The sequence below is a fragment of the Halyomorpha halys genome, unplaced genomic scaffold (genome assembly GCF_000696795.3).
Source record: "Halyomorpha halys isolate HHAL.00 unplaced genomic scaffold, Hhal_1.1 Scaffold643.1, whole genome shotgun sequence".
Lineage (NCBI taxonomy): Eukaryota > Metazoa > Arthropoda > Insecta > Hemiptera > Pentatomidae > Halyomorpha > Halyomorpha halys.
The window spans coordinates 187,350-214,865 of record NW_027112666.1 but is presented as its reverse complement, the minus strand read 5'-3'; the positions used below and the strand labels follow the sequence as shown (position 1 = coordinate 214,865).

At 29.9% G+C, this 27,516-nt stretch overlaps 1 protein-coding gene and 1 long non-coding RNA gene across 2 annotated transcripts; one reads left to right on the top strand and one right to left on the bottom strand.

Annotated features, from left to right (window-relative positions):
- Positions 1–7,330: 7,330 nt before the first annotated feature.
- LOC136796527 (uncharacterized) lies at positions 7,331–9,206 on the top strand. The gene is made up of 2 exons (XR_010844255.1): positions 7,331–7,518; positions 8,935–9,206. It is a non-coding gene; the product is annotated as an uncharacterized lncRNA (long non-coding RNA).
- Positions 9,207–9,580: 374 nt separating this feature from the next.
- On the bottom strand, positions 9,581–27,280 carry LOC106684989 (CAP-Gly domain-containing linker protein 1). The gene is made up of 4 exons (XM_014427412.2): positions 27,199–27,280; positions 11,714–11,816; positions 11,417–11,651; positions 9,581–11,039 (listed from the first exon to the last, which is right to left on the bottom strand). The coding sequence occupies exons 2-4, from the start codon at positions 11,803–11,805 to the stop codon at positions 9,864–9,866; spliced, it is 1,503 nt and encodes a 500-aa protein (XP_014282898.1). The 5' UTR covers positions 11,806–11,816; positions 27,199–27,280; the 3' UTR covers positions 9,581–9,863.
- Between the last annotated feature and the right edge of the window lie 236 nt (positions 27,281–27,516).

Sequence of the window (27,516 nt, the reverse complement as noted above, 5' to 3'; positions counted from 1 at the left end):
TTCAATTTAGATGGCAGTTTTTTTTTATTATCTAATCATTGCAGTATATTATTATTTTATTGAACAAGATATTTTTGTTTTTGTAATTTTTTGTTGTGAAATAAAGATATAATTATATATAGTATGTAATATAGCCATTATTAGACTCTTATAAAAGACTATGAATGTATAGTACAGTACTACCGAGGTACCTCAGCTCTGGGGACTAGCTTTTTACCAATGTATTGTATTGTATAATAGTGCCTACAAAGGCACGTATGTTTGTATGCGTGCGACAATGTGTGATTGTATTATGGTTCATGTTCACGTTCACTTATGGTCAAGTAGATATATCATTTCGGTTGAATCATTGAATTTATTTAAGCTTATATTGTTTTTCGGCTTTTGAATCCATTTTTAAACCAAAATATATCTGCTTTTGTAGTAGCTGGAGTAAGGAGCGAAAAGAGAGGTTGCAACCTGGTTCTATCTTGATTAATACAAGTTGTTGATTTAAGTTATTTGTTCCTATAATGGAGAAACAAATGTAAAAAATAAATAATAAATAAAAGTCTACTAACAATATGATATTCCATTGGCCTAAATTAAGGTTGATGAAGTAAGAATCAATTTATGTTGGAGTCAACGTTAGAACTCTTTTGCATCACTTTCTTAATATATCACATATTTACTTCATACAGTCCATTATTGGCCGTATATTGTTTGACGATTGATTAGTTCGATAATTATAAAATGTCAAATCCTATTCAATATTGAATTGTAAAGTGTTGTAAATTTTTTATGTAAATAATAAGATTATTTTTCTTGTGAACTTTTATTTTATTGTTCATAGTATCTATGTACATTTATGGAAAAAAAAATTAATAATAATGTTAGTCAAGCACAAAACTGAGTTGTATGGAGACTTTTTGTTATATGGGGTTTGTTTTGTTGTATTTGCATGTATGGTAACGTTATGATGTTAAGAATGACCTTGATAAGGTAGTTGAGTTCAGTCAATTTGCTAACAATAACAAACTAATTACACTAAACTAAATTATATACAATTATGCGTTTGTATATGTATCATATGTATTAATAATATTGTTGATAGTTTTTATTTTACGACAACAGATAACAAATCATTTATGTAATTAATTCAGCATGGTCTTTTATAGTTTAACTTTTAGCATCTAGTTATGGTTGCTTTATTCACTGACGTACAAATTTTGAAAAACTTACATTTTGCTACCTTGGATTATATTGTTATTTAACATATCAGAATAAATTGTTAACAAATTTTCAAGCCCCGTACATTTTTGTTTCTCGAATTTTTTTTTTCTAACATTTTGATTCTAAAATCATTTAATGATGTTTATGTGTTGTATTTACCTTTTATTTATGTATATATTTCATTTTGTTGTTAAATGTCGACTATTATATGTAGATAATACATGTTGTATCACTGGATATTACTAAAATCAAGAAACACACATACATACACGCTTATTTTGATAGATAGCAGTTCAAGTGCTCTATCTTCTTAAAGCTCAAAAATGTTTTGACATTCCATTTTTAAGAAATATTTTAATTTTTTAGAAAAGTAGATGAATATAATAATATAAATAGTCTTTTAATGTTTGTCGTTCTGTTAATTGTTATTAATTTCTTTTCCGTATTTCACAATTTTGAAAGCAATAGAGGTAGAATAATAAAAGAAAATTATTAGATCTGGGTCACTATGAATACACGAGTATAAAACATTAATATATGGCCTTTATATTAGTTTTATCTAATTTAACTATTGGTTCAAATTAGTTTATTCATATTTAAAAATGATATGTAATTTTTTAAAATAAATAAGTCAAATTGAACCTACAAAAAAAAGTAAATAAAGAGGCTAAGTATATTTTAAATATTTTATCAAATTTATGCGCAGAAAAGTATCATATATACACTTCAAATATTGCTTACAGTGCTGGATAAAACTTTAGGACCACTTAAGTGCTTTGACATAAATTCATACATTTTGGAATAAATTAAAGGAAACTAAAATACACTCAAAACGGACCAAAACCACATTTTTATTTACTCTATTTAAAATTACCCCAAATTCTTAAACTTTCAAGTTGTATTTTAACTCCTAATAATCAATGAACAATTTTATTAACTTTTTTTAAACATTTTCAAGATGTTAAAAAAAAAAAATGATGACCTGAATGAATATTGACTATACATAACAGATTGGAGGAAAAAATCTAATAGCTTATGTAACCTGGTAGATGGCAAAATGACATTTTGCAATACTTAAGTGCTTGTTAATTAGTGTTGGCTTATGTGTAAAAATAAATTTCTTAAAGATTTTTTCCACAACTAATGAAATTAACTTTAAAAAAACAATGATGCCAAAAACTTCAATTCATAACAAATTTCAATTACTATGTTTTAATATATAATATATTACAAATTTTAAAATATTATTTTGGTATAGTCATTACACAACATAATGGTGACCCTAAATTTTTGATCCGCAGTGTTTATAGATATTTCCTTTAACTTTTCTTACTGATTTTTCAGTTCTGCATTGGTTTATCATCTTAAATTAGCCTTTAAATAGAATTACTCTCGAAATTGCAAGCATTGAAGATAAACTAATACGAACTTTAGTTCTAAGAAAGGTTCATAGTGATCCACCCCTGATTTTCACGTTTAATTGAGCTAATGATAATAACATTTGTTTAACATGTTTTGTACCAAAGTCTTTTTTCAATACCTTTCAATCGATTCTCTTAATGATAGCTATCGTTTCATGAGATTAACTATTTGCGAAACATTTCTCAAGTGTACAATTTTGAAAAAGAAAAAGTGAGAATTCCTTCCTTATGCTTATTCAGATCTTAGTCCATTCCTGTGATATAATGTTTTAACTATTGGCTATTTGTATTGTTATCTGAGAGAAAAAATAAATAAAAGTAACTGATCCATGTACAAGGCCAGTCCGATTGTTGTGTTCTTATTGGACACTTATAAAGTTAAAATGCCAAGGGAATATTGTTAAAAGACAGGGTGTCGATATCAGGTTCGGTTTGCTGAATAAAACAAGCCATGCTCAGCTCAAGTTACTTTTGATATTTTTATTCATTTAATATATTACAAATTTGAATAAACATTAAAGGATCATTGTTTTAATTTTATTTACTCCTTTGAATTATTATTATTTTTTTTTTTTTTTTGGAACAGATCTGCATCATTTCCATTTCCCCTGAATTATATTATAATGTATATGCTCTTTGTTTATGAAGGTGAGGGATTAATAAAAGTTCAACACAGGCTGATGGGAAGTGAGTGGTTAAACAGTTTGAGATAATTAACTCATTCAATGAATGCCTAAAATGGGATTGTAGAGAATATGGAAGTGGGTAGTATTTGACTGGAATTTGTTATGGCTGCATAGCAGATTAACATAATCTAGTTTTTGAGAGATTTCATTTGAACTTTTATGTTGTATAAAATAACAATATACAATTAAACACTAAGGAGAAAACTAAAAGATTCAATAAATCACAAGAAAGGTACCAAAGTAAGTAGTTAATAAATAGACAATTAGAATTTTATAATAGGAAAGAAAAATATAAATTCTAAAGATAGTAGTATTTGATAATTCAGTGCTTTGTTTTATGATGTTCTATGTCCTGTCAATGTGGCAATTTTTTTCTTTTATTCAAATAATAGAAGTCTTCGATGGTGAACTATTGGCTGATTAGTGTGGCAAGTTTTAGCAGCACTTATTGGTATTTTGAAAGTAGAAAACCTCCTTCTCTTATATGGGCAGAAAAGAGAGGCAGTCATTTTTTTCAGTTTATAACATACCTGGAAAATAGTGTAACAAAAACAATGTATAAACTCTAGGATTGTTCAAATTTTTTATTTCATATCTATTATTTTCAAAATATTTGTTATCTAAAATCGACAATTACTAGAAAGTTATTTTTGCCTCTGTTGTCAAACTTGCCTTTTTAACTAATCAGCCTTTAGTTTAATTTTACAAAAAAAATAAATAAACGATAGGAAGTTGTAGACTATTTGTTTTTCTCAAATTCTGGCACAAATTGATAAGCAATTTTTTTTTTTTTTTTTTTTTTAGAATTTTCACCCACTTATCTTTGTGTTTCATGATTTTTACATTTTGCAAAAACAATTGATGTTGACCTGTTGAATTTTTTTCCCCACAACATTCACGACCTCTACAACGTATTTAGCCATTTATAAGACTTTAAATAAAAGATACAGGAGTGGAGAAGAAAATGTTGGTACAACTTAAATGTGACTGTAAGTTGAAGGAAGCCATTGAAATCACAGAAAAGTAGAGGATCACATAATTAAATGAAATTGTTAATTTTTTTAACTTAAGAAATATGCATTAAAGTACGTATTTGCAATTAATTTATACAAAAAGGGTGAAATATTAACAATATACTAAATAAAATTGGTTTAATTTTTTTTTTTTTTTTTTTAATATTACGAAATGTTCCTAAGAAACAAAAACATGTATATAATTAAATATATTAAAACATAAAAAGTCCATCAGTGATAATTATTATCTTCATATGAGTAGTAGTTTTTATGATACCTACCGAAAGTAGATTCACAAAATGTTGGTTTATCTTTTATTAAAAAAGTATATATTTTTTGAAAAACTTTAAGTATCTAAGAAACTTATAATGCAGTTTATATTGATGAACGATTTCCCATTTTTCGAAGAAACATTTTTTTTTTAAACTATCTCGGGAACAATTGAAAGTTTGCTCTAATTTATAAAATGTGTTTTAGCTTTAAAGAGGTTGAAATTTAAATAAAAAATGTGTGAAACTTTTATTTTATTTTTATGAATATTTTAGTTTTTTTGAGACAAAATCAACTAAGGATGTCCCATGAAAGAGTTCAATATCTATCTTTCAAGGACATTTATTGTACCTGTTGTATATATACGAAAAATTGAATTATTTTTCAACAGAAAATAACCCTCATGTACTGAAATAATACAATTTTGTTCTTTCATCAATAATTCAATTAGTAATTTTTATAATGGAGATTGTCCATTGTTTCTTTTTTACTAGGAAATTTCAAAGGATATTTTTTATATAAATAAAATTTTGTTTTAAACATTTCACATTTTTCTGCATAGGCTTCCTTCAGGAATATATATTTTGTGTTAAATTCAATGAAAATTCGGGCGACTAAGCAGCCAGACTGACACACAATATAGTACAAGAGCCGGGAAGAAAAAAATGTCAAGTTATCTCACCCCAATTTTTTATTACTTTAATGAAAACTATGTATAATTACTAGTCAAAACTGATGAGTCTACCAAGTATAGGTAGGAGGAATAAAAATGGCGGCTGTTTCAAAACCTTAATTTTTCATTCGGAGCTCTGTATCTTAAAAACTACCTACAACACTAGAAAATCTACAAGAACATTATTTAAAGAAGAGTAAATTTTCTAAAATATTAGCCCTAATAGAGCTATTTACGTCCAATAGTTCTCGAGATATAGCTTTTTAAAAAGCAACATTTCTTAAAAATATACTGAAAGATTAGTAATTAGTTAATTTATTTAGAGAAATCTATGTCTCAGGAAATATGTGACGTACAGATGTCTATTAGCACTCAAATTAAAGCTAGTTTAATGTACTATAAAGTACTTTATGACCTTTACCTTCTAGAAATAGAAGGTTTTATCATATTTGCTAAAATAAATTGATTTATAGTTGTTCGGACAAAGTTTGATTTATGAAAAACTTTATTTCAGAAACCATAGGACGTACAGATGTCTGCCAGCACTCAAATTAAAGCTAGTTAAATTTACTGTACAATAGTTTGTAACGTTTATCTTTGTAGTAGTAGTTTTTATGATATTAGACAATATAAATTCACAAAATGTTAATTTATAGTTGTTTGGGTAAAACGTTTTATTTTTGTAAAAATATATTTCTAGACCCATAAGACGGACACATGTCTGCCAACACTCAAAATAAAGGAAATATAACTAATTATAAAGTAGTTTGATACGTATCTTCGTAGGGGTAGTAGTTTTTATATTTGCATATGAATTTAAATTTGGCACACCAAAATTTGTCCGAACAACTATAAATCAATTTATTTTAGCAAATATTATGAAAACTACTACTCCTACGACGATAAACGTATTAAACTACTTAATAGTCCATTAAACTAGCTTTAATTTGAATGCTAATAGACATCTGTACGTCAAATGGTTTTTGAGATATAGATTATTCAATATAAATTCACTAACTACTTATATTTCAGTACATTTTTATGAAATATTGCTTTTTGAAAGGCTATATCTCCAGAACTATAGGACGTAAATAGCTCTATTATGGCTCATATTTCAGCAAATTTAATCTTCTTTAAATAATGTTCTCTTAGATTTTCTAGTATTGTTGGTAGTTTTTAAGATATATAGCTCCGAAAAAGTAATATTTTTTAAGGTATTGAAACAACCGCCATTTTTTATTCTCCCAAACTATACTTCGCAAACCCATCAGTTTTGACTTGTAACTATACGTAGTTTTCATTAAAGTAATAAAAAACTGGGGTGAGATAACTGCCTTTTTTTCTTCCCGGCTCTTGTACTACTAAGAACACCGTTTCCATGCCACTCACAAAATATAACTTTTTTGTTGATTTAAAAAAAATTCATTTTGAAAAATTGTATCTGGAGAACTATAGAACACGTAAAGAACTCCATTCTAGCTTATATTTTAGAAAATTTTATTTACTTTAAATAGGGTACTATGAAGTTTTTTTTTAGTGTTCTAGGAGCTTCGAATTAAAACTGAAGGAATGTTTTACGTTTTTCTCGAGTCATAAGAAAGATAAATTTATTTTTCTCTCTCCCGGGCTCATGGACTATAAGCATTTAATGAATTTTAAAAATTATTTTTAATTTCTCCGGATATCACTCCTTCCATTATAAACTCCCTAACCACTCAAACCCCCTAGTTTCTAATCTTGCATCCTCTTCCATTCCTGATAATCCTCCGAGGCGCCTGAAAAGAAAATTGCCACGAGACCAGCTAATGTAAAATATCATTAGAGTGCTACCAATGGATAGTTTCTCTACACTCCAATTTAACTAAGATCAGATTTAGTAAATGTATTATAATGTACAGTTGTAAATAGCAATAAATAAATATTTAAAAAAAAATTCTCCGGAGATACACTTTTAGTTCTCTGAGAAAAAGTCGTTTTAAAGAATTTTAGACTGAAATAATTAACTTGATGACAGAGTATAATTTTATATAATAACCGAATAATGGAGTCCTTGGATAAGATCGTATTTTTAATAATAAAAGTGGACAGTGGATGATCCTTATCAAACCAATTCCTGGAGGACACAGGATGTCACTCGCTATATATACATATAAACAAACACGCAATCATCACTCACGTTACATTTCCATTGTATATTCGCAAACATGAAGGCTTACCTGGTTCTTCTGCTCGTTGCTCTGTGTGTAAGTTGTCATTTTTAATTTTCATATTTTTGAAAAGTGGCTTAACTTGAATTTATTAAGTAGACATTCTGGCTAAGGTGGAAACAACTACAACTGCCAGATTTTTTATAATTGAGACACTTGGTCGTTTCGGGGCTCTTCTCCCATATTCAGGATGAACCATCTGAGAATTTCAACATCCTATAACATATACACTGCATATTGCTTTTATAAAAATAATATAAATATTGTTTATTTCTGTATCTTTGCTGCCCCCCCCCCCCCTCCGCCCATCTTCTCAAATTAAAATCTATTTAAATCTACCCTGTTGTTTATGTAATCATATATTAAAAAAAAAGAAGTAATATGCTATGTATATTTTATATGATGGTGAATTTTTCAGACCTAAAGACGAGGGAAGAGCCCCGAAACGTCGATAAAGGAATATTACGCAATAATGGAATTATAAAGACTTTTCACAAAGACGTATCTAGTATAATACAGATAAATTTTATAATTGAAAAATACAAATTTTCATAAATTCCTTCGCAAACCTATGAAATCATTTTATAAGACGCACATATGTCTGCCAGCACTCAAAATAAAGGGAATTTAACTTACTATGAAGTAGTTTATGACACTTATCTTCGTAGGGGTAGTAGTTTTTATGATATCCACATGTGAATATAAATTTGGCAAATGAAAATTTGTCCGAACAACTATAAATCAATTTAGTTTAGCAAATTTCATGGAAACTACTACTCCTATGAAAAAAAACGTCATGAACTAGTTTATAGCTCATCAAACTAGCTTTAATTTGAGTGCTAATAGACTTTTGTATGGCAAATGGTTTTTAAAATATAGATTTTTCAAAATAAATCCACTATCTACTGATCTTTCAATACATTCTGCACATTTTAATGAAGTTTTAATTTTAAAAAGCTATATCTCGGGAACTATTTAACTTAAATAACTCTATTAAAGCTCATATTTTAGCAAATTTATCCTTCTTTAAATGATGTTCTCTTAGGTTTTCTTGTGTTGTTGCTACGTTTTAAGATATAGAGCTCTGAATGAAAAATTAATTTTTTTTATCGTTTTGAAAAAGCCGCCATATTTTATCCCCCTATCTATACTTGGTAGACTCATCAATTTTGACTAGTAATTATACCTAGTTTTCATTAAAGTATTCAAAAATTGGGGTGAAATAACTGCCTTCTCCTCTTGAACTCTTGTACTATACGAAGCTCCTTCAAAGAGAGAATACTATCTAATCCACAGTGCAAATATTCTTGTTTACCCAATTTCTCTCAACAGATACAATATTGGACACTGTAGACGCTAGTTCCTTTTAATATCCAAATAAGGCTTCTTGGGATGAAAACTTTATTTAATAGATAGATTTAGAAAATTATACTAATGCAATTTTCTGGACAGGCGGTGATGAGAGAGGCAACTTCTCAAGGAGCAGGAGCAGGGGCAGGAGGTGAAGGAAAAATCGGCTTCGGAGTGGGAGGAGGAGCAGGAGCGGGGGCAGGATCAGGAGTAGGACGCTTGACTGAACTCCACAGGGTACTCCGCCAGATACCTCCGGTCCCAGGAGTACCTGAAGGAATGCCACCGGTTCCAGGAGTGCCTGGTCAATGAGCATCGTATCTTATAGTCACTGTATTATTCTTTATTACTAATAAATAACTCTCACTTTATCATTATGTTCCTCATTATTATACCCTTGTTTACTCTTAATTTTTAACTAGAGGATCAATGAAATGTTTTTTTAAGGATTATAGTGGAGTATATATATATATATATATTATGAGAATTATAAAGAACTGATAGATCTTCAGCCAGAAGGATAGTAATGGATTTGTTCACTAAAAAAATAATGAAGTCTTGCTAAGAATTTAGAATATTGTTCACGTTATACAATTATAAAGTTGTAAAGAATGATATAGTATAATCTATACAATTCTCTTTAATTTGTGAATGTGATGACAAGAAAAGCAAAAGATTCTAGGAAGATGTAAGAGTTACAAATTAGTATACTAAAATATATGAAACTGGAATAAAAATTAATAATAAATAAAAAGAGAAACTTGGAAAATATATTTGGCTTAAATGACAACCATTTGAGACCGAACGATCGGATCTCAAAGTGAAACATTGATTGAGATTATTACATAGTTTACATTTATGGCTCATTGAAATGAAAAATAACTGAAATGAAGATAAATAAATAAATACAAAACCGTTAATTCTTACTTTGTGCAGCTGACAGCTGGCCTCGTAGCGAAGGCTTGAGCCCTGAAAGCTTAGCGACTGCATTCTCCTTTTCAGAATTGAAAATAAAGAATTTAGGGGAGTTATTAGAGTTTGTTGTCTTCGTCTTCGATAGGGATCGGGCCAGATCCAAGATCCTTGACGTCTTGACGGACCGATTTGAACGTATTCCTCAGGTTCTCGAATGCTGTGGCCAGGTCCCCTTTGGTTTGGTTGAACTCCTGAGTGACGAGGAGCAGCCTGCCCATCAGATAGTTTAGGTTCTCCTTAACGTCCGAAACCCTTCCCGTGATCTCCACTACCCGACCGTCCATACTGTCCATCGTGTTGAGGCTTCCATTGAGATATTGCTCTGTCTGCAGCTGCAGTTTGGACAGAGCGTTGGCGGAGTTGGTCAGCTGTTGGTACATGATACCGATTTGCCTCCAAACTTGACTGATCTCGTGGTCAATCTTGGAACTCAGATTGAAAACTCCACCGTTTTGGTTCTCGAGGATAGTCTCAGAAATGTCGTTGAACCTGTTGTTGACGGTGCTGTTGAGTTCTTTAGTCTCAGTTTTGACAAGCTCTCCAATTCCTAACAGTATTTCTTGTACGCCATATTCTACCCTCTTCCTAGTGTCAAGTACGTTATCAGCAGTTTGGATCAGTACTTGCTCGGCCTTAGTCAATGATTTCACATCGGACGAGAGTTCATCTTGAGAGTTTTTAGCTTGACTGAAGTATTCCTTGAATGAGTCCTTCAGATCTTGTGTCGTCTTGTAAACATTTTGTAATTGGTTGGTCGACCTCATGATCTCTTGTAATTTCGCATCGATGTTCATCAGTTTGTCTGAACCCAAGTACTCAATGCCATTCTTTATTTTGGCCAATTCCTCTTTCGTGTAGTTGTCTGTTTCTTTGTTACTACTGGAAAGCAATACTTCGCTAGTAGATTCTAAATGATCTAGCTTGCCTACAACAGTATTATGCCACTTCTCTTGCACTCCAAGCTGAGATTCAAGTTTACTGTATAGTCCATCATTGCTAACAGCCGATTGTAGTTGGGTTAAGGAATCTAACAACTGAGTTTCTATCCTTCCTACGATTGAAGAGAGTATATCTATTTTGTCGTTGACGGTTGACTCCATTTTTTCTAATTGGTCTTTGCTCACAACGGGGTCGGTGGACGGTGCCTGCTTATTGAGCATGCCTTCGACATTGGACATCCATGACTGCAGGGGAACTGTGTCGATGACGTAAGAGCCTTTCTCTCGTTCATTCTGAAATATTAAAGCTTGTTTTTAAAATTAATGACTAGTAAAGTATTCTTCAAAAAATGTAAAAAAACACAAAATGGATTGGATATTTTCCTGTGGTATTCTAAACAAAAATCTGAGAGGGCTTCCTATAAGATGTAATTCCGAAACGTCATTTTTTTTTTAAATACACAGTCTTGCTTATTTTCTATTTAAATTACTTTAAAGATTGAACATTGGTTTAGTTAGTTGTCTTCATAATCCGGATCAACGCATCTTCAAAAACAGATTGATTGAAGTGGTTTTGAAAAATATATAAATGTTTAAACTTTAAAGTAATTAAATATAACATAAACGGGGTTCAGCCATCCTCAATTTAGTGCTTATTTCAGAAAGCTTACCTTCTGGTCGAGCTCCCCTTGGATCTTGGTCAGCTTCTCCTCGACCCTGGCCAGGCCAGCATTGACAGCGGCGATGGCCGAGTCCTGAGACCTCTCCCTGGAGTCAAGTCCTCCAAGTGCCTTCTTCAGCTGGTCTCCTAGCTGCCGCTCTCGAAGCTCGTGCCGCTCCAGCTTCTGCGTCGTGGCCTGGAGGAGGTGCACCAAAGAGATTATCGCGTCACGGATGTCCTCGTGCCTGTTGCAGAATGAAGGGTCAATATTCAGCAACTCCTTAAAGTTAATCCACAATAGACTTACGTCACTGCACTTCTCCTAGGCTCGGGAAGGGACAGGACCTGGTCTTTGGTCGCAGCCAGGTATATCAACACTGTTACGATTCCTACTCTCATTGTAATCTTCCCTGAAAGTTGTAAACATTTTTTTAAATTGTTATAGACAGTAACAAAGTATTGGAATACATATATTAAACACTAATGAAGCATTTTCTATAAATGGATCTCAAGTGCCTTGACATTATCGTGCTTTTGAAAATTTTCCTCCAGGTTCCAAATTCTATCATCAAACTTCCCCATAATCTGATAATCACTCATATATGGTATAGTTACCAAAGTGAAATTAATAATTACGCAATATAGCCGATGGCAATTGACAAAGTTGAATCATATTTGTCATAAGCATGGTTTGACTTATCCATAAAATGAACTAGAATCAAAAATGAAGACTGGTTAATCGACTTCCTTGTCATTTCGTCAGTACCTATTCCATATGAATTGCAAAACAACAAAAATTGATAAAAAGATCTAGATCCTTTAACATATCTAACTTAAGGATTATTTGGTAAGGACCCATAAAAATCTTTATCGGTAGCATCGAAATATCGTTAACACTGGAGGAAACTATTAGAGCTGCCCGTTCCAAGATTTTGATATTTTTTTTCTATCTCATTCAAGAGTCCGCATTTGGGAAACCCAATACATCAACAGCAAGGAGAACCTCCATTAATAATCTTAACTAAATAGATATTATCGTTTTTAAGATACAGCGACCAATAAGAGTGAGTTATTTAATCTTTTAAAAAAAAAATAATTAAAATCTTTACCACTACAACCCGTAAAGGATCAAGGGTTCAGTACTTTTTAAGAATGTTACCAGACCAATGGTTGTGCAAGGAGGTGATTTGGTCAGAATCACGCTCGACCGCCTGCTTTTTACCCAATTATTAAGGCTGGATGGACCTCAGGAGGGCTCCAGAACCCACGGCTCACTGCTACAGTGTATCTGTTATTTTTACATTAAAGTAAAAGATGAAACGAGTTTCCATTTTTTCTAACATTGGTCCACGTTACATGATTATTTTGTTTTATAGAGAATTTATTTGCCTATCAAGAATTAAATTACCTAACAGTGATCCAAGTCCTAGCCTCATTGTAAGTAAACCGTTAGTGGAACCAACATCAATAATTTCAGCTTGATAATTACTGTCGCTTTGAGATGATGATTAATAAGTCTGTGAGTGGACAGTTACAGACTCATACCTGTTTAAGCCCCTTGACCTCATCCTCAAGGAGGATTTCGTTAAATACGAAGTGAAGTAGTAGGGGATGGTATCGGAGAGGCTTCGCGAAAGGATCGGTGAGAACTATCCCTTCGCCAGAGAAGGAGGTGGTAGGCTCGACGGACTCAACGTTGGGAAGAGCTCCACCACCCGGCATCGCGAGCCAAAGAAAGAAGAAAATGCAGACGCAAACTGAGACCAGAAGGACTGGGCCTACCGGATGGATAAGGTGCAGCCCTATCAGTAATGAGCTCACCCGAGCCCTGGGCTACCCAAGTCAAAATATTAGAAATGTATGTTCCAATAAATTTTAAAATGTGAAGTAAATAGAAACAGAATAAAGTAAATTGTTGATAATTGGCATGGCACTGCTTCAATGGAGTTTTATAGTAGTATTTCCTCCGACAACTATAAATTAAAAATAACTTAAGAAGAATTAAGAAGGTAGCAGCTGGAAGATGAAATGGCTAAACAAATCATTGAAGTGGCCATTAAGCCAGATGTTGACCACACTCGCTGTTATCAACTCTAAACACAAACTCCAAACTCTTCAACTCTAAATAGAGCCCGTTGGTTTAGATTTAGATTTGATACAACGGCTCACTTTATATTCTCCACGTGGCCGCCATATCGCTCCATCAGCTCTACTCCTCTACAATCAATGAGCTACGAATATACCATTTTGAATGTATTAGGCGCATATGTGGTAAATGAATTTCTTGGAAAAGGCGCAAGGGTCATTCACACAGAAAGGCAGAGCACATCTTCAGACCTTTTGAGCTGTCCAATGCTAAAGTGGTTAAAGACAAACCTGGAGTTTTGAATTATTCAACACTTGTTGAAAAAAAGTTGCAAGTATAGCCAACAGTTAAATGGTCGCAATTTAAATGGTAATCAATAATTTTAATAAATAATAATAAATTTTGACGAGACTAGAATGACTTACATCACTTTTGCTCCAAAAGGCTCATTTATTGGAAATTAGAAAATAGTAATAAAAACTATATGAAAGTGATTTTATTTTTCTTTGCTTAGTCCGAATTCGTTAATTCCTTCTATTTGATCTTTCTAAATTCAAGATTTTGTAAAAGGCCTTTCCTGTGCAAAAATGTAAGAAACCAACTTTTTTAGCATTGAAAATAAAACGTCTGTATACAAAAAAATAATGTTTTTCGTTATCAGAATCAAGGTTACGATATGAAGATGAAAATATAAATTTCCAAAACATTATAGTCATGGACCTGTCCCTTTTGTTTTTATAATTTTCACAAAGGAGTATTTTTCTGTTTCGGCTTTTTCACGCTCTAATCAACTTGGCGAAACACTGATTAATCTCTGGATTCATTTCCCTAGAGTCCTCGGGATGGGTGAAGGTAGGCTGGGATGTGCATTCCATGAACAACCTGCACCAAGCTCCTGGTCATTTTGTTAAAATTTTTATCTAAAACATTTTTTCTTATTTGAAAAATGCGTGGAGTACTTTCTATTTCTGTAACAACATGTTAAAGAACGCTAACGCTGGATGTAAAGAAAAGCCCTATTAAATGAAAAGACATCTTAGTAAATCCCATATTCGTCAAGATCCTGTCCATCATAACCCAGTCTTCCCGTGTTAATTCGAGTCTATATGGGCACTCTGATAATCCTTAACATGTTAAAATGTATATGTCTAATGTGTAAGATAGTAAACTGACAGGATAATGTATTCTACAGAATTATGATTTTCCTCAATGTTTACAATAATATTTGTACTAAAATTAAAACTAAATTAAAACTTCATTAAAATGTGCAGAATGTATTGAAAGATCAGTAGATAGTGGATTTATTTTGAGAAATCTATATCTCAAAAACCTTTCCACGTATAGATGTCTATTAGCAATCAAATTAAAGCTAGTTTAACGGACTATAAAGTAGTTTATGAAGTTTATCTTCGTAGGAGTTTTCATGACATTTCCTAAAATAGATTGATTTATAGTTGTTCGGACAAATTTTCATGTGCCAAAATTAAATTCATATGCAAATATCATAAAAAATACTAACCCTTACGAAGATACGTGTCATAAACTACTTTATAGTTAGTTAAATTTCCTTTATTTTGAGTGCTGGCAGACATACGTACGGCTTGTGATTCTAGTTTTAAAGATATAGAGCTCCCAGTGAAAAATTTTTTTTTAACGTTTTGAAACAGCCGCCATTTTTCATTATCTCTACCTGTACATGGCAGACTCATCGATGTCGACGAGTAATTATAAATAGTTTTCATTAAAGTAATAAAAAATCGGGGTGAATTAACGGCCCTTTTTTTCTTTCTGGCTCCAGTAATAAACTTACTATAATACTGATCCAAGGGTACCTGTGGGCCAACAATTCAATGGTGTATGGACCACTTTGCACTACTGCTTGTTCCAAAAAAGTAGCAAATAATTACATTTTCGTTAATTGCATTACAAATATAATATACTATATTCTAGGATATTTTATCAAAATAATAACAAAAATAAATCCCTATAGGAAAAACCGCCTCTGATAACATTTTAGATAACCTTAGATAGATCATAATTGCAACAATAGTTTTGTGGAAAATATGTATACTGATAAATTCTTATTCAAAACTGTTTATACGAGGGTTTACCGTAAATGATGCCCAAAACTAAAACAAGTGAAATAAAGCAATAGAAAAGTTCATTTGAACTATGGTTCAACTCCATAGAAATTGGACTTACAAAATAGAAATAAACTTACATTTACAAAACAAACCAATTTTCTAAAAGTGGAGTATATGTAGTCCAGTGGAAGGTTTAAAAAAAAAATCAGTAATAATTCAAGGCTTAACGAAATAAAAGAACTTAGCGTTACTATGCCACATGAAACCAATCAAATTATTCAAAGACACATTAATTTTTTTATTTAAGAAAATTTTGTAGTTAGCTGCAATTTTGAACAACCGCATGTAAATTAGTGACTTCGATATCATTATATTCTAATAAATCTAACTAATATAAAAATAAATTAGTTAGAAATATCCACTAGTCCTCTAGTTACCTATATTGCATTCTTATTTTTAGGCAAGCTCATACTACTTACGTGCTTCAAGCAATTTATTAACTTCATTAATAATAAAAATATTTATTTTTAATAATAATTTTAACGGGCGAAACGTTGGTTAACAATACATAGTTTTCTTTTACTATTTTTGTACCATAATTGATCACCTAACAAAGATAAATAGAATGTAACATACAAATTATTAGATGTTTACAATATCTGTATATAATTTGCAGATATCTATGAATGTTCATAGAATCATTTATTTCTTTTCTTTGATTGTTATTATAATATCCCTTAAGATTTATGAGTTCTTAGAGAATTTATTTTTATGTTTAGTATATATTTTTTTCCTTCTTATTTATTATTATTTTTTCATTATTTGTCTACCTTCTATACTTGTAAATATGAATATAAACAATAATTGTTCCTTTTTGTTAATAATTTTTAGTTTATCTGTGTTTTTTTAAATTTATATTATTATGATTTATGAGATGATAAAAGATTTTGTTTTAAACTTTTTCTTTTCTTTTTTTATTTTATATATTATGATAACCATTATTGTTTATTATTTTTCTCCAATTTATTATTTTACGATGTCCTGTAAGTTTAATTTTTATTATACTCTAAGGTACTAAGGACTCTTATCTATGACTGTAATATTATTCTAAAGGGACTAGTCCCAGAATAAATAAAGATTATTATTACTATTGAGTATCTTCTTAAGTTGTGTTTAATTTATTCATTCATTGATTATATTTTATTATTATATTTTTTAACCTTCAATATATTATTATTAGTTGCCATTTTAAAACTATCTATATTTTAGTTTTTTTTATTCTTTTTTAGTAGTATTTTATACTTTAGTTGTATTAAATACACCAAATAATTAGTTTTATCTCTATAAATAATTTAAGATTTGTGCAGTTTTAGCTTATAAACCGTTGTAGCATCCACAAGGTCCCAATAATTTAAAGTCTTATAAACATATATATATTTAAAAAAATTAATTAATTAAATTTTTATCACTATAACGCATGAAGGGTCAGGTGCATTACTTTGTAGGGAAGTACTGTTACTTGAACAACGGTTAAGAAAGGAAGTGATTTGGTCAAAATCATGCTCGACCGTTAGATTTTTCCGTAATTAAAGGTACACATTTAATGAGGCTGGGTGAACCCCGATATGTTTATATAGAATAATCAATAATCATTTTATGTTTATAATTTGTATATGTTATTTTGGCACCGATTGATAAATTGTTACTTTACTAATTAAATAAATAAATATATTTTAAGTCTTCCTAATAAACATACAAAAAAAAAAAATAAATAAATAAATTAAATTCTTTCTTTTCCTGTTCGGAATTAGACCTGTCAAAAATAACTGAGATCTAGACATTTGAAGTATGGTATCATTTCCTTAAGTTTTGATATCATACTCACACAACAATTTATATCTGTAGGTACCTTAGCTAGCTCAACTCCATTTTCTTTAATGGAATGAAGGAAGATTAATAAATACAATTTGTAAGAGTATGTCATGGTATGACAATCGTCAGTTGAGGCTGGGAACAAGATGGAGATAAGAAGTGATAGAAGAGATTTATCACTTCCAGAGAACTTCAATCCGACAGCAGTCGGTTTCATTCTGATAGACATGGTGAATTAATTATATAGCAATGTTTTATCACTGCTCTACTTGTCACAGGAACGAGTATATCAACTTTATGGCATTTATTTTATCATAGATGATGCTTTGTTCTCCTAGGGGGTACAATTAGTAATTGCATTAGTAGGTGCAAATTATAATTAGTAATTTCAACTGCTTGATGAACCAATGTAATTGTAATAATGGTCACAAATTACAAGTTGAACCAAAGTAATCGCAATTAAATTTGGCTGTAATTTGTAATTGCATTTGCTTTTCACCCAGCATTTTATCGAAATTCTGGGAAATCTATAAAATTTTCATTATAATCAAGGGCGACCGAGAATCAAAACTAGGGAGGGCAAGCTATAGTCAATAAGGTCGTGACATTTTAGTACAGAAAAGGCGATTAAAACCAAAATTTTAATAAAATTATAGCAGTGCTTTATTAGTTACAATTGTGCTAGAAAAAAAAATTGATAAAAACTTATTTTTTTCTACTTCTAGGGAATCGAAAAACGCAGTTCAAGCATGCGGGTACTTTGTATTGAATTACTATTAGTAGACCAACGATTGTGCAAGGAGGTAGGTCGGAATCACGCTAGACCACCAGTAGCCAATAAGAGGAACCCACTTAATGGGACTGGATGGACCTCGGAGGGCTCCCGAACTCACAGGGTTGATTCACGGCTACTTTGAAACAGAAAATAATTATCATCCACAGCCAGATTCGAACCCGGATCCATAGAGTTGGAGTAGCAAAGTGTCTTACCAATGAGCTATCCACTCCCACCAGGAACCATAATAAGGACACTTAATGAACAATAATAAAGAACTAATTAATTGTTTAAATAAACTAATTGGTCTCCATGTTAAGTCTCAACAATATTATTTCATCATCAGTCCAACGTTTCGGCCACTTCGGCCATCCTCAAGTACAATTTAACAATTAACACCTTTTATTATACATACATTTGTAACAATTTCAACAACATTATTGTTAATAATTTAACATATCTTAAATATAAATTTCTACCTCACATCCAATTATTTAAAAACGTTTTGCAGGCTATTCTACCTAGGTAATTAATAACAGTCAAATTACCCCATGAAACAATAAATTAATAGAGAATCATATTAATTATTAATTAGTTTGCCTAAGCTCATCTCTAGTAACCTATTTTGTCACAATTTCATTAATTTTTAAAACTTTTAATTTTAAATAAATTTAACACTTATCAACTAACTATTTTTAACCTTCCATACACTCAGGTCAAGCTTATAATTGATTTATTTAAAATAATATTTTGGTTTAAATTTTTATTTCTTTTCTTATTGAAATTCATATTAAAATTAGTTGTAAATAGTAATATAAAATTTACTCATATTTTCCATAAATTAATTTTGCTTAAGATTTCTGAATATTGTTGGTTCAAATTTCTAGTATCTGTTTTAAAATTTACTCTATAATTGATGTTCTCTGATATATAAATACTCAAGTGATTTATAAACGAGCTAATTTATATTTTGCCAAATTTGGCGGTTGGTTCCCTTTGCAATATGTGATCCAATTATAGATCAGATTATTAAAAAGACATAATATTTTCCAAGTTATTGTAATTTTTACGCCATACACCAGTATGCCATAAACGATATATATGCTTTAGAATAATTATAGAATCAGTTCACCTTCAAACTTCACTCGAGGGTGTTGAAATTGGATCTCTTGACAGATGGAAGACCCTTTAAAACCATGCCTCGACAAAAAATCTAAACCCTCGAAGAAGATATAAAGTGTCCAATGAAAAAAAAAAGAAAAAACTCAAGAACATCTGGAACTACAGATGTGGCGCTCTCGACAGCCTCCTCATAAACCAATCCTCGACTTCTTCGGAGGAGTCCTATCCGCTAGATTTTGTCTTTTGAAATATATCTCTTCATTATTTAATATCGAAACCTGGTTTGTAATATTTATGTACTGTATTTGTTTTAGTTTTTTTTTCTTAAAAAAAAAAATTAAATAGGGTATAGAAAGCATCCGAATCAGTATTCAATGATAAAAATAAAAAAAACGTACCCAAATAATAAGTTTTTTTGTTTAATGTTAGCGGAATAGCTCTGTGAGTAAGGCGCTACGTAACTATATCACGGGACCAGATTAGAATACGGCTGTGGTCGATAATTATTTATTCTGTTATAATATTAATTAGAGAAAAAAATCTTAGAACATAAACATGAACTGATCATCTCACTAGACATAACCGTTGTTCAAGAAACAGTTCTTCCTTATAAATTTCTAACCCTTCATAAGTAGCTATGCAGTTTATTTTTATTTTTTATTTTTTTTTAATATTTTCTTTACATGTAATTAATATCATTAACTCCCCACAAAGAGGATTTATTGTTCATATATACATGATCAACAAATACATGATTATTAGAGTCCAACATTGTTTTTTTAAAAATAATTATACTATTTATTAAACAAAGTTGTTGTGTATTAAGTTATTTGGACATAAATTATATGGTTATTGACAATAGATAATTTTATTCATTGTCATTCCCTAAACACAATTAATGAATAAAGGTATCTAATTAATTATTCGCAGTAATGTTTCGCGAGAATAGCAGATATCATAACGCATCTAAGGCAAAACCACCTAATAATATCAGAAACCTCTCTCCCTACACTTTATCGAAAATATTCCATGGTTAACTGAAAAGTTACATATATACGTATGGATACATTATTTGGTTAAAATGATTAAATTTTTCGATCCATATTTCGATTATGCCTTTATACGTTAAAATTAAATAAAAATTTATAAGTTTGTTAAAATTTGAACTCGTACAGAAGAAAAAAAATGGCTTTAAAAAAACTTGTTAATAACTTACGTAATATTCACTAAAAAAAAAATAAATAATACTAATAATTCTTGACAGCCGACAACCAGTTTCGAAACCCAACTGATCTTGAATTTTAAATTACTACACTTTATGTTGTTAATATTTCTGTTGGTAAAAATAATTTAATTAAATAAAAAATATATATTTTTTTAAATAGAAATATTCCATAAAAATTCATGGAACTGAGAGCACGGTTAATTCAACATACCAAAAACCGAAAAATAAATTATTTTTTTTTATATCCCACTATTTTGATGAGATTCATAAATGTGTGTGAAAATAAAACATATTTGATAAATCATAGAAACTATCTTTAATTGAGTTAAAGAAGAGTTCTAATTGAATTAAAACTAGCGAAGGCTAAAACAATTAATATAATCCAGTCTCTCACAGTGCTCCTATTAACATCAGTTATATGATCAATCATGAACCATTATTTTTATATTAGATGATTCTAAATTTAACAGTAAAAAAAAAATTGGTTAAAGGTCATTTATAATATTTTTTAATTTTTTTTTAGATAGTTGAAAGGCTTTTCTAAAAATAACTACATCAGAAACATCTTCATAAAGCACTGGACCTATACAAAAGTATTTTTTATTACTGACAGAAAGGATTGATATAATTAAAATAAAAATAAAATAATAAATTTTACATTTTTATCTTTATTATTTAAAATTAAATGTCACATAAAGCTTATTCCTCAACATACAGAAGATCAATCATAGTCGACCCTTATTTGTTGCACCAACGAAATATTGTTCAACCAACACTAGGAGTATTCATGATTTGTTAAAAGTAAAAAGTTTTAACATGCTAAATATTATAACTATAGGATTGTAAGCAGCTTAACTTAAAGTCCATGTTATATGTAAAATCCAGAGGAGCTCCTAACGGATTTTGTAAGGTTACAAAGCTTTCCTTCCAAAAGCTTCCAGAATTTTATTGTTTTTATTAATTACTTTATTAGAATTTTGACAACGTCCAACACAAAAAACGAACTATCAGTAACTAAACCGATAGCAGACAAAATTGTGTGGAGCTCAGCTGGTTTGTTGCGTGACATAATTCTCCATTTAACAGACTCTCAACGTTAAATGTTATTTCATACTAAAAGAAGGAAATATTCCTCCATTTAACACAATGGGCCCCAAAAACCCTATTTTTTAAAAAATAATTTATGTATTGTTATTATTTGTAGTTGTTATTACAACTGTATACATATATATACAACAAGTAAATTTGTTGTAGGTGACATGATACAAACATGTGGAGGATCTACTCATTGATAGAACTCCAATAACATTTCCAGACGAGAAGATCTCGAGACCGTCTTCTTTTCAGGCGCCTAGGAGGATTATTAGTTAATGAAGGTGAAGCCAGGTTAGAAACAAGTGGATTTGGGTGGTTGGGAAGTTTATCATGAAAGAAATGGTATCTGGTTCTGGCCAAATCGGCAACATATGGGACATTGAGGTCCTGAAGGATGACTTGAAAAAAAAAACCTATTAACATCACCCTACCTTAAATCCCCTCATCTCTTGTACCCCCTCCCCCTCCCATACTATTTTTCGACTTCTAACAATTATTATCATCATTCGTCTTTAATTATCATTTGTTCTTCTTTTGTTTAAACATCAAGCGGAGGCACCTCACCTCCAAATATTTTAGCAGAATTCTCACAGAATGGACACTTCAAACCTCAGCTAAGTATTTCACTGTATACCTTCAAGTACCAATAGTACAAAAAGGTTGTAGTTAATTTACTTTATGTAACATATACGTAATTTAATTTAATAATTTATGTTTTATTTTCTGTTTTAAAAGGATCGGAAAATAAAAATTAACAGAACTTTTTCCGTTCGACACACTTTAACATGTTAAACATAAGATTATGATTGCTCCTATTGTTGCCGGATATTGGCAAATGGGTGAAAGGATTGGCCGTTATTGACTAAAGCGGTTTCATATAAACATCAAAGGGATTTACCGAATATCAAGTTCCATCCATAAATATGACAAACCAATTGCCCAAAAGTTCCTTATTTTAATCTGGATATTGGATTTTAAAATTGAAATTATGGAGATGGTCGGGTGCGGTCAAAAGAAGACAAAAAATAGTTAACAATTATTTATTTGCCCCACTTGGTACACCTTCATAAGGGCTGTTCCAGTTGAGAAATTAAAAAATAAATATATGAAAATTTTATGAGGCTGTTGAAGTGAGATGTGCTACTATCAGTCATTATTGTGATACCTAAATTGACAAAAGTTATTCACTGAAATCACGAGGCTTTGTTTTTGGATATTGCATTACATATTTTTGCCTAGGAGGCTGGTCAATTCGAATGCAGCTCCAAACGTTTAAGATAGTTTCGACCTTACCTGTCAGTACAATGTTCAATGCAACAGATCAGGAATATACCACAACTTGGCTTCAAATCAACTACACATGCAAAAGCACTCTATCATCACGTGAAATTATACAGTAGACAATCGGGTGTTGTAATTTTTAAAGTTAATAGAAATGCTAACTGGAGAAGTAGGTTTATATTAGGTTTAATATGAATATTTTAAAGACTAGAATCTAAAATAAAATTTAAGTTGTGCCAAAATATATCCTAGTCTGTATGGATGAGACAAGGAGTCAATAGAGGAATCTGCAGAGTCATGAACGAGTCTGAAATAGATACTAGTTCTTTAGCCTCAGTTTTCGTAAAGTAGGGAAAATATGAATTTGGCGCCCAAAATTTCCTCAGTCAATTATTTTTTCATTTACAGGTTTGTTTATTTTTTTCTGTGAGCTCAAATATTTGTATACAATCTCTCTTTTTTTTCAATAATTGTATTCTAACATTTTCATGTATGAAAAAATCAAGTATATTTTCTATATTTAGAAATTTTTGTTGTCGGCAAATATATTGTGCTGTAGCAATCTTAAACCAATTATCTAATTTATTTTTTGGATACTAAGTGAAGAAGTAAAAGTAATTTTTCAATTACTTTTTTTGATAAAAATGAAAATATTTTCAAATATTCCAAAATTGGCCAATCTTCAAGTCATTTGTAGGTTGAATATGGCCAAATGGATTTATAGCCTTGAAATCCATTTGATAATCCGGAAATACTAAAAAAAAGAGGAAAGAGGACACCTTGGATTCAATGAGTACGAATAGTTCATTTTGACCCTTATCTATCCAATTAATCCTATTGTTCATTTACAAATTTTCTAAATTATTAGATTAATTATTCAAGTTCCTGAAAAATAATTTCATACTTTCTGATTTTTATACATTTAGGTTTTATCTCTCGTAATGTATGCAAGTTGGAGATTCGCTAAGGCAGTGGCCATCTTTACATTTGACACAGAATTAAAAACAATAAAGTTGATAAAGGGAAAACTAGTCGAAAATTTGATCAAGTGATGGAGTAAATACAATTAATTATAAAAAAGAGTTATTTCGTCAAAGAAGAGTAATTATACATACACGAAATTAAACTTAGATGTTAAATTTCCAAAATATTTATAATCAGAGAAACTTACGATTATTTTTTTCCTAATTAAATATTTTTATAGTTAGTCTAATCCAATTCTAGAGGAGTACAATAGGTGTGGGTAAGTCCTATGAGTCTGGGGTCGACTATGGAGTTGGAGACACTTCGGTGTTTTATCCAGCACTTATAAAGTGGGTACTTGATCCTTTAATGGGCTAGTGGAAAAACAGATGGTTGAGGCTGATCCTGACCAGATGAACTACTAGAAAAACCATGGGCGAAAAATAGCTTTAGCTAACCTAAGACCATTTTCGTTTTTTGTTCTATTTCTTAAGTCTTAACTAATTTATAGCTCGCACCTTCTATCGAAAAACTTAATAATTAGAATTTACAAAACAATTATCCTTCCCAATGTTCTTTATGAATGCGAGACGTGGCCTCTTACACTAAGGGATGAAAAGCGCCATAAGGTTTTCGAAAATAAAGAATTACGTAAAGAGGATGAATTAACGGAATAATTTAGAAGGCTTCACAACACTGGATTAAGGGAACTCCATCCGATAAATATAATTCAAGTTATAGCATTGTGGCTTGTAAGATGGGCGTGTAAGGTTGTATGTAGGGTTTAGTAACGAGCGGATCCCTAAAATGTTAATAAACACTGAACCGACGGGTAAACGGCCGATGGGTAGACCAAAACGTTGATGGGAGGATTGTGTACTCATTTAGTAGAATTAGGTTTGGTGGTATCGGCATCGAACCTTCGGATTCGTTAGGTCTTTATTATTATTATTATTATTACCTAATTTATATAAATATATTTTATATTTTAATCTATTTATTGAAATTTAACCTGTATTAAGAATATATACAACAAGTAATTGTTATGTTAACAACTAAATGACATGATACAGGCTTGCGGAGAATCTACCTACTGATATATAACTTCAATATATTTAAAAAATGTATAATGGTCCTTTTTTAAAAAAAAACAATATGTTAGATGAATTAAGGTGTGGTAATGTATCGCGTTGAAGCAATAATTTTTTTTTTTTAATAATCACCTTAATAAAGATTTATAAAAACGAAAGGATAGAAATGCTTCCAAAGTTGCTATAAGAAATAACATTAGATTTTGTATGTTCTTAGATGTTAGACACCTTGATGAGAAAAAAAAAGTAACATGACTTTAGGTAAACCTAAATTATTGAACTGAAAACGTGAGTGGATCCATTTAGCGCTCAGCGTTCTAATATATAAGAGCAGATGAAGGTAAATAAAATAACAATGCTAAATAAAAAATGTAAAATCAATAATCTTTATTTAAAAAATAACCCGAGATAAACTGATAAATTACGATTGGTCAATGACCAGTTCGGTTCCTGTATCTCATTAGTCTTGTAAACATTAATTTTTCTTAATGTCGTTATATAAAGAAAAAACAAAATGGTTTCTATAATTATTATTTTTTTTTTATCTAAATAATATTTCATATTATATATACAGTATACTATAATATAGTAATATGTTTAAGTTAAGTTACCTCTGTAAGATTTTAAAAAAATATATATTTTTCCTTCATTTATTTTAATTTTAAAATAATTTATAACAATATAGCATTTTTCATAACATTTGCTTTATTTTTCTGTAGAAATTATTTTAAGAATTTAATTTTTGTATGTTTCTAGTGTACTTGTTTTAATAAAATTGGCTGATTTCAAGTATAGACTATATTTTCTCGAGAATGGATTGAAAATAAATACTAGATGAGATGTTATTAAACTAAAAAATAATTTATTACCATTATTTTTTTTTATTTTTTTTATTTCCACCTAATATTTAATTTCAATTAATTATTATGTATTACATTTATTTTTTCCAATAGAATATTTGATTATTTTAAGTTTTCTATTAAATAGTGTATTTCTGGTAATGATTATTTTAATTAATTAAGATAACTCCATGGTTAAAAAAATTATCTTGAAAAGAGATTCCAAGAATTAAAAAATTCGATGTAAATAATGTAAAAGTAAATATCCAATTAATGTATCTTTTAACTAACTAAATTTTACGCAATTTATTTCTAAGATTTATTTTCAATTTTATGAATAAATCATTAGAAAACACTTAATAAATTGATGTAAATTTTTTTAAAAATTTATTTTATTTAATTTGTTTACTATTTTTTATTTTATTTTATTTTTAGTAGCAATAATTTTAATAAATCCCCATATATAGAAGACATTTTATCGAAAACACATCGTAAATAAATAAAATAATACGTATTATATTTAATAAAATAAGTTTTATTTAATTTAAATCATTTCATGGATTAATGTATCAAATTTTAGGCTAATTTTTGAACTATTTAAGTTTATTTTTAAAAAACTAGACTAACCCTTAGTTTAGAATAAATTGTCTATAAAACAGATAATAAATTTAAAAAAAACTCGATTTAAAAATGGAAAACTCAATAAGAAATTTGTCACTGATATAGAAAGTAAACAATAATTACTAAAGTAATGTTAAACATATAAATGACTACCTGCCAGAGAATTGTTTGAAGATAATGAATATCTGATATCTTCTGAATCTTAACAAATAAGGAAGAACATATAAAAACACATCTAAAAAAATTAATAAAAATAGATAGGCAAATGATAGACATAAAAAAAATAGACAAGGACATTTGTTAATAAAACAAAACGCCTATCTACAATTATTTATATTAATATTCAAAAAATTAGTAAATTAATGCACACTTGAAACCCTGTCTTCGAATGACATTAGGTTGGCATTTGATAGAACACACTGACAGCTACATAAGAGCAGTTGAGGGCAAAAGTGATGTAGTCATTCAAGGTATCAAAATTTATTCTCATAAAATAATAATTATTTAATTAATATAATGAGCTAACTTCAAAGATTTTTAAATTATTGGATATGGTTGTGGTCAGTTTAAACATGAAAAGCTGTTATTTCTTAGTAAAAACTTTATAGAACTTTAAACTATCTCAAAACTCCAGATTTGACTTACACCACTTTTGCATTTAATAGCATATAATATGATAATCTTATAATATATATTACAATGATATGATATAGATAAATTAGAGAGTCATCTACTTACCAGCAGAACGACTGAGAGAGAAGTGTGTTGCTGTATTCCCCTTCTCTCCCACCTCCTTATCGCCGCCTCAGCATATGTCTTCTATCTTTAGCTCCCGTTGGTTCGTTACACTGTTCCTTATGTCATTCTCCCGAAGAAAAAAAAAACTACCACATCATGCACTTTAAACTATTTACATCGACCTTAGTTCAGAAAACAAGAGAACAGTACAGCAGTACAAAGGCATTCCTCTTCGAAAGAGGCAATGCTCTAGGATGTAATGGCAGAATTACATCGTAAATGCGAAGTGTATCGGGATTCACAGTTAGTTCCAGCTAC

What these genes read in the sequence shown, in the direction of transcription:
- LOC106684989 (XM_014427412.2), bottom strand. Translation starts at nt 11,805, where the DNA reads ATGAGAGTAGGAATCGTAACAGTGTTGATATACCTGGCTGCGACCAAA. An exon ending in CCTAGGAGAAGTGCAGTGAC is followed by an intron (nt 11,652 to 11,713) that starts GTAAGTCTATTG and finishes ATTCTGCAACAG; the next exon opens with GCACGAGGACATCCGTGACG. An exon ending in AAGGGGAGCTCGACCAGAAG is followed by an intron (nt 11,040 to 11,416) that starts GTAAGCTTTCTG and finishes TTAATATTTCAG; the next exon opens with AATGAACGAGAGAAAGGCTC.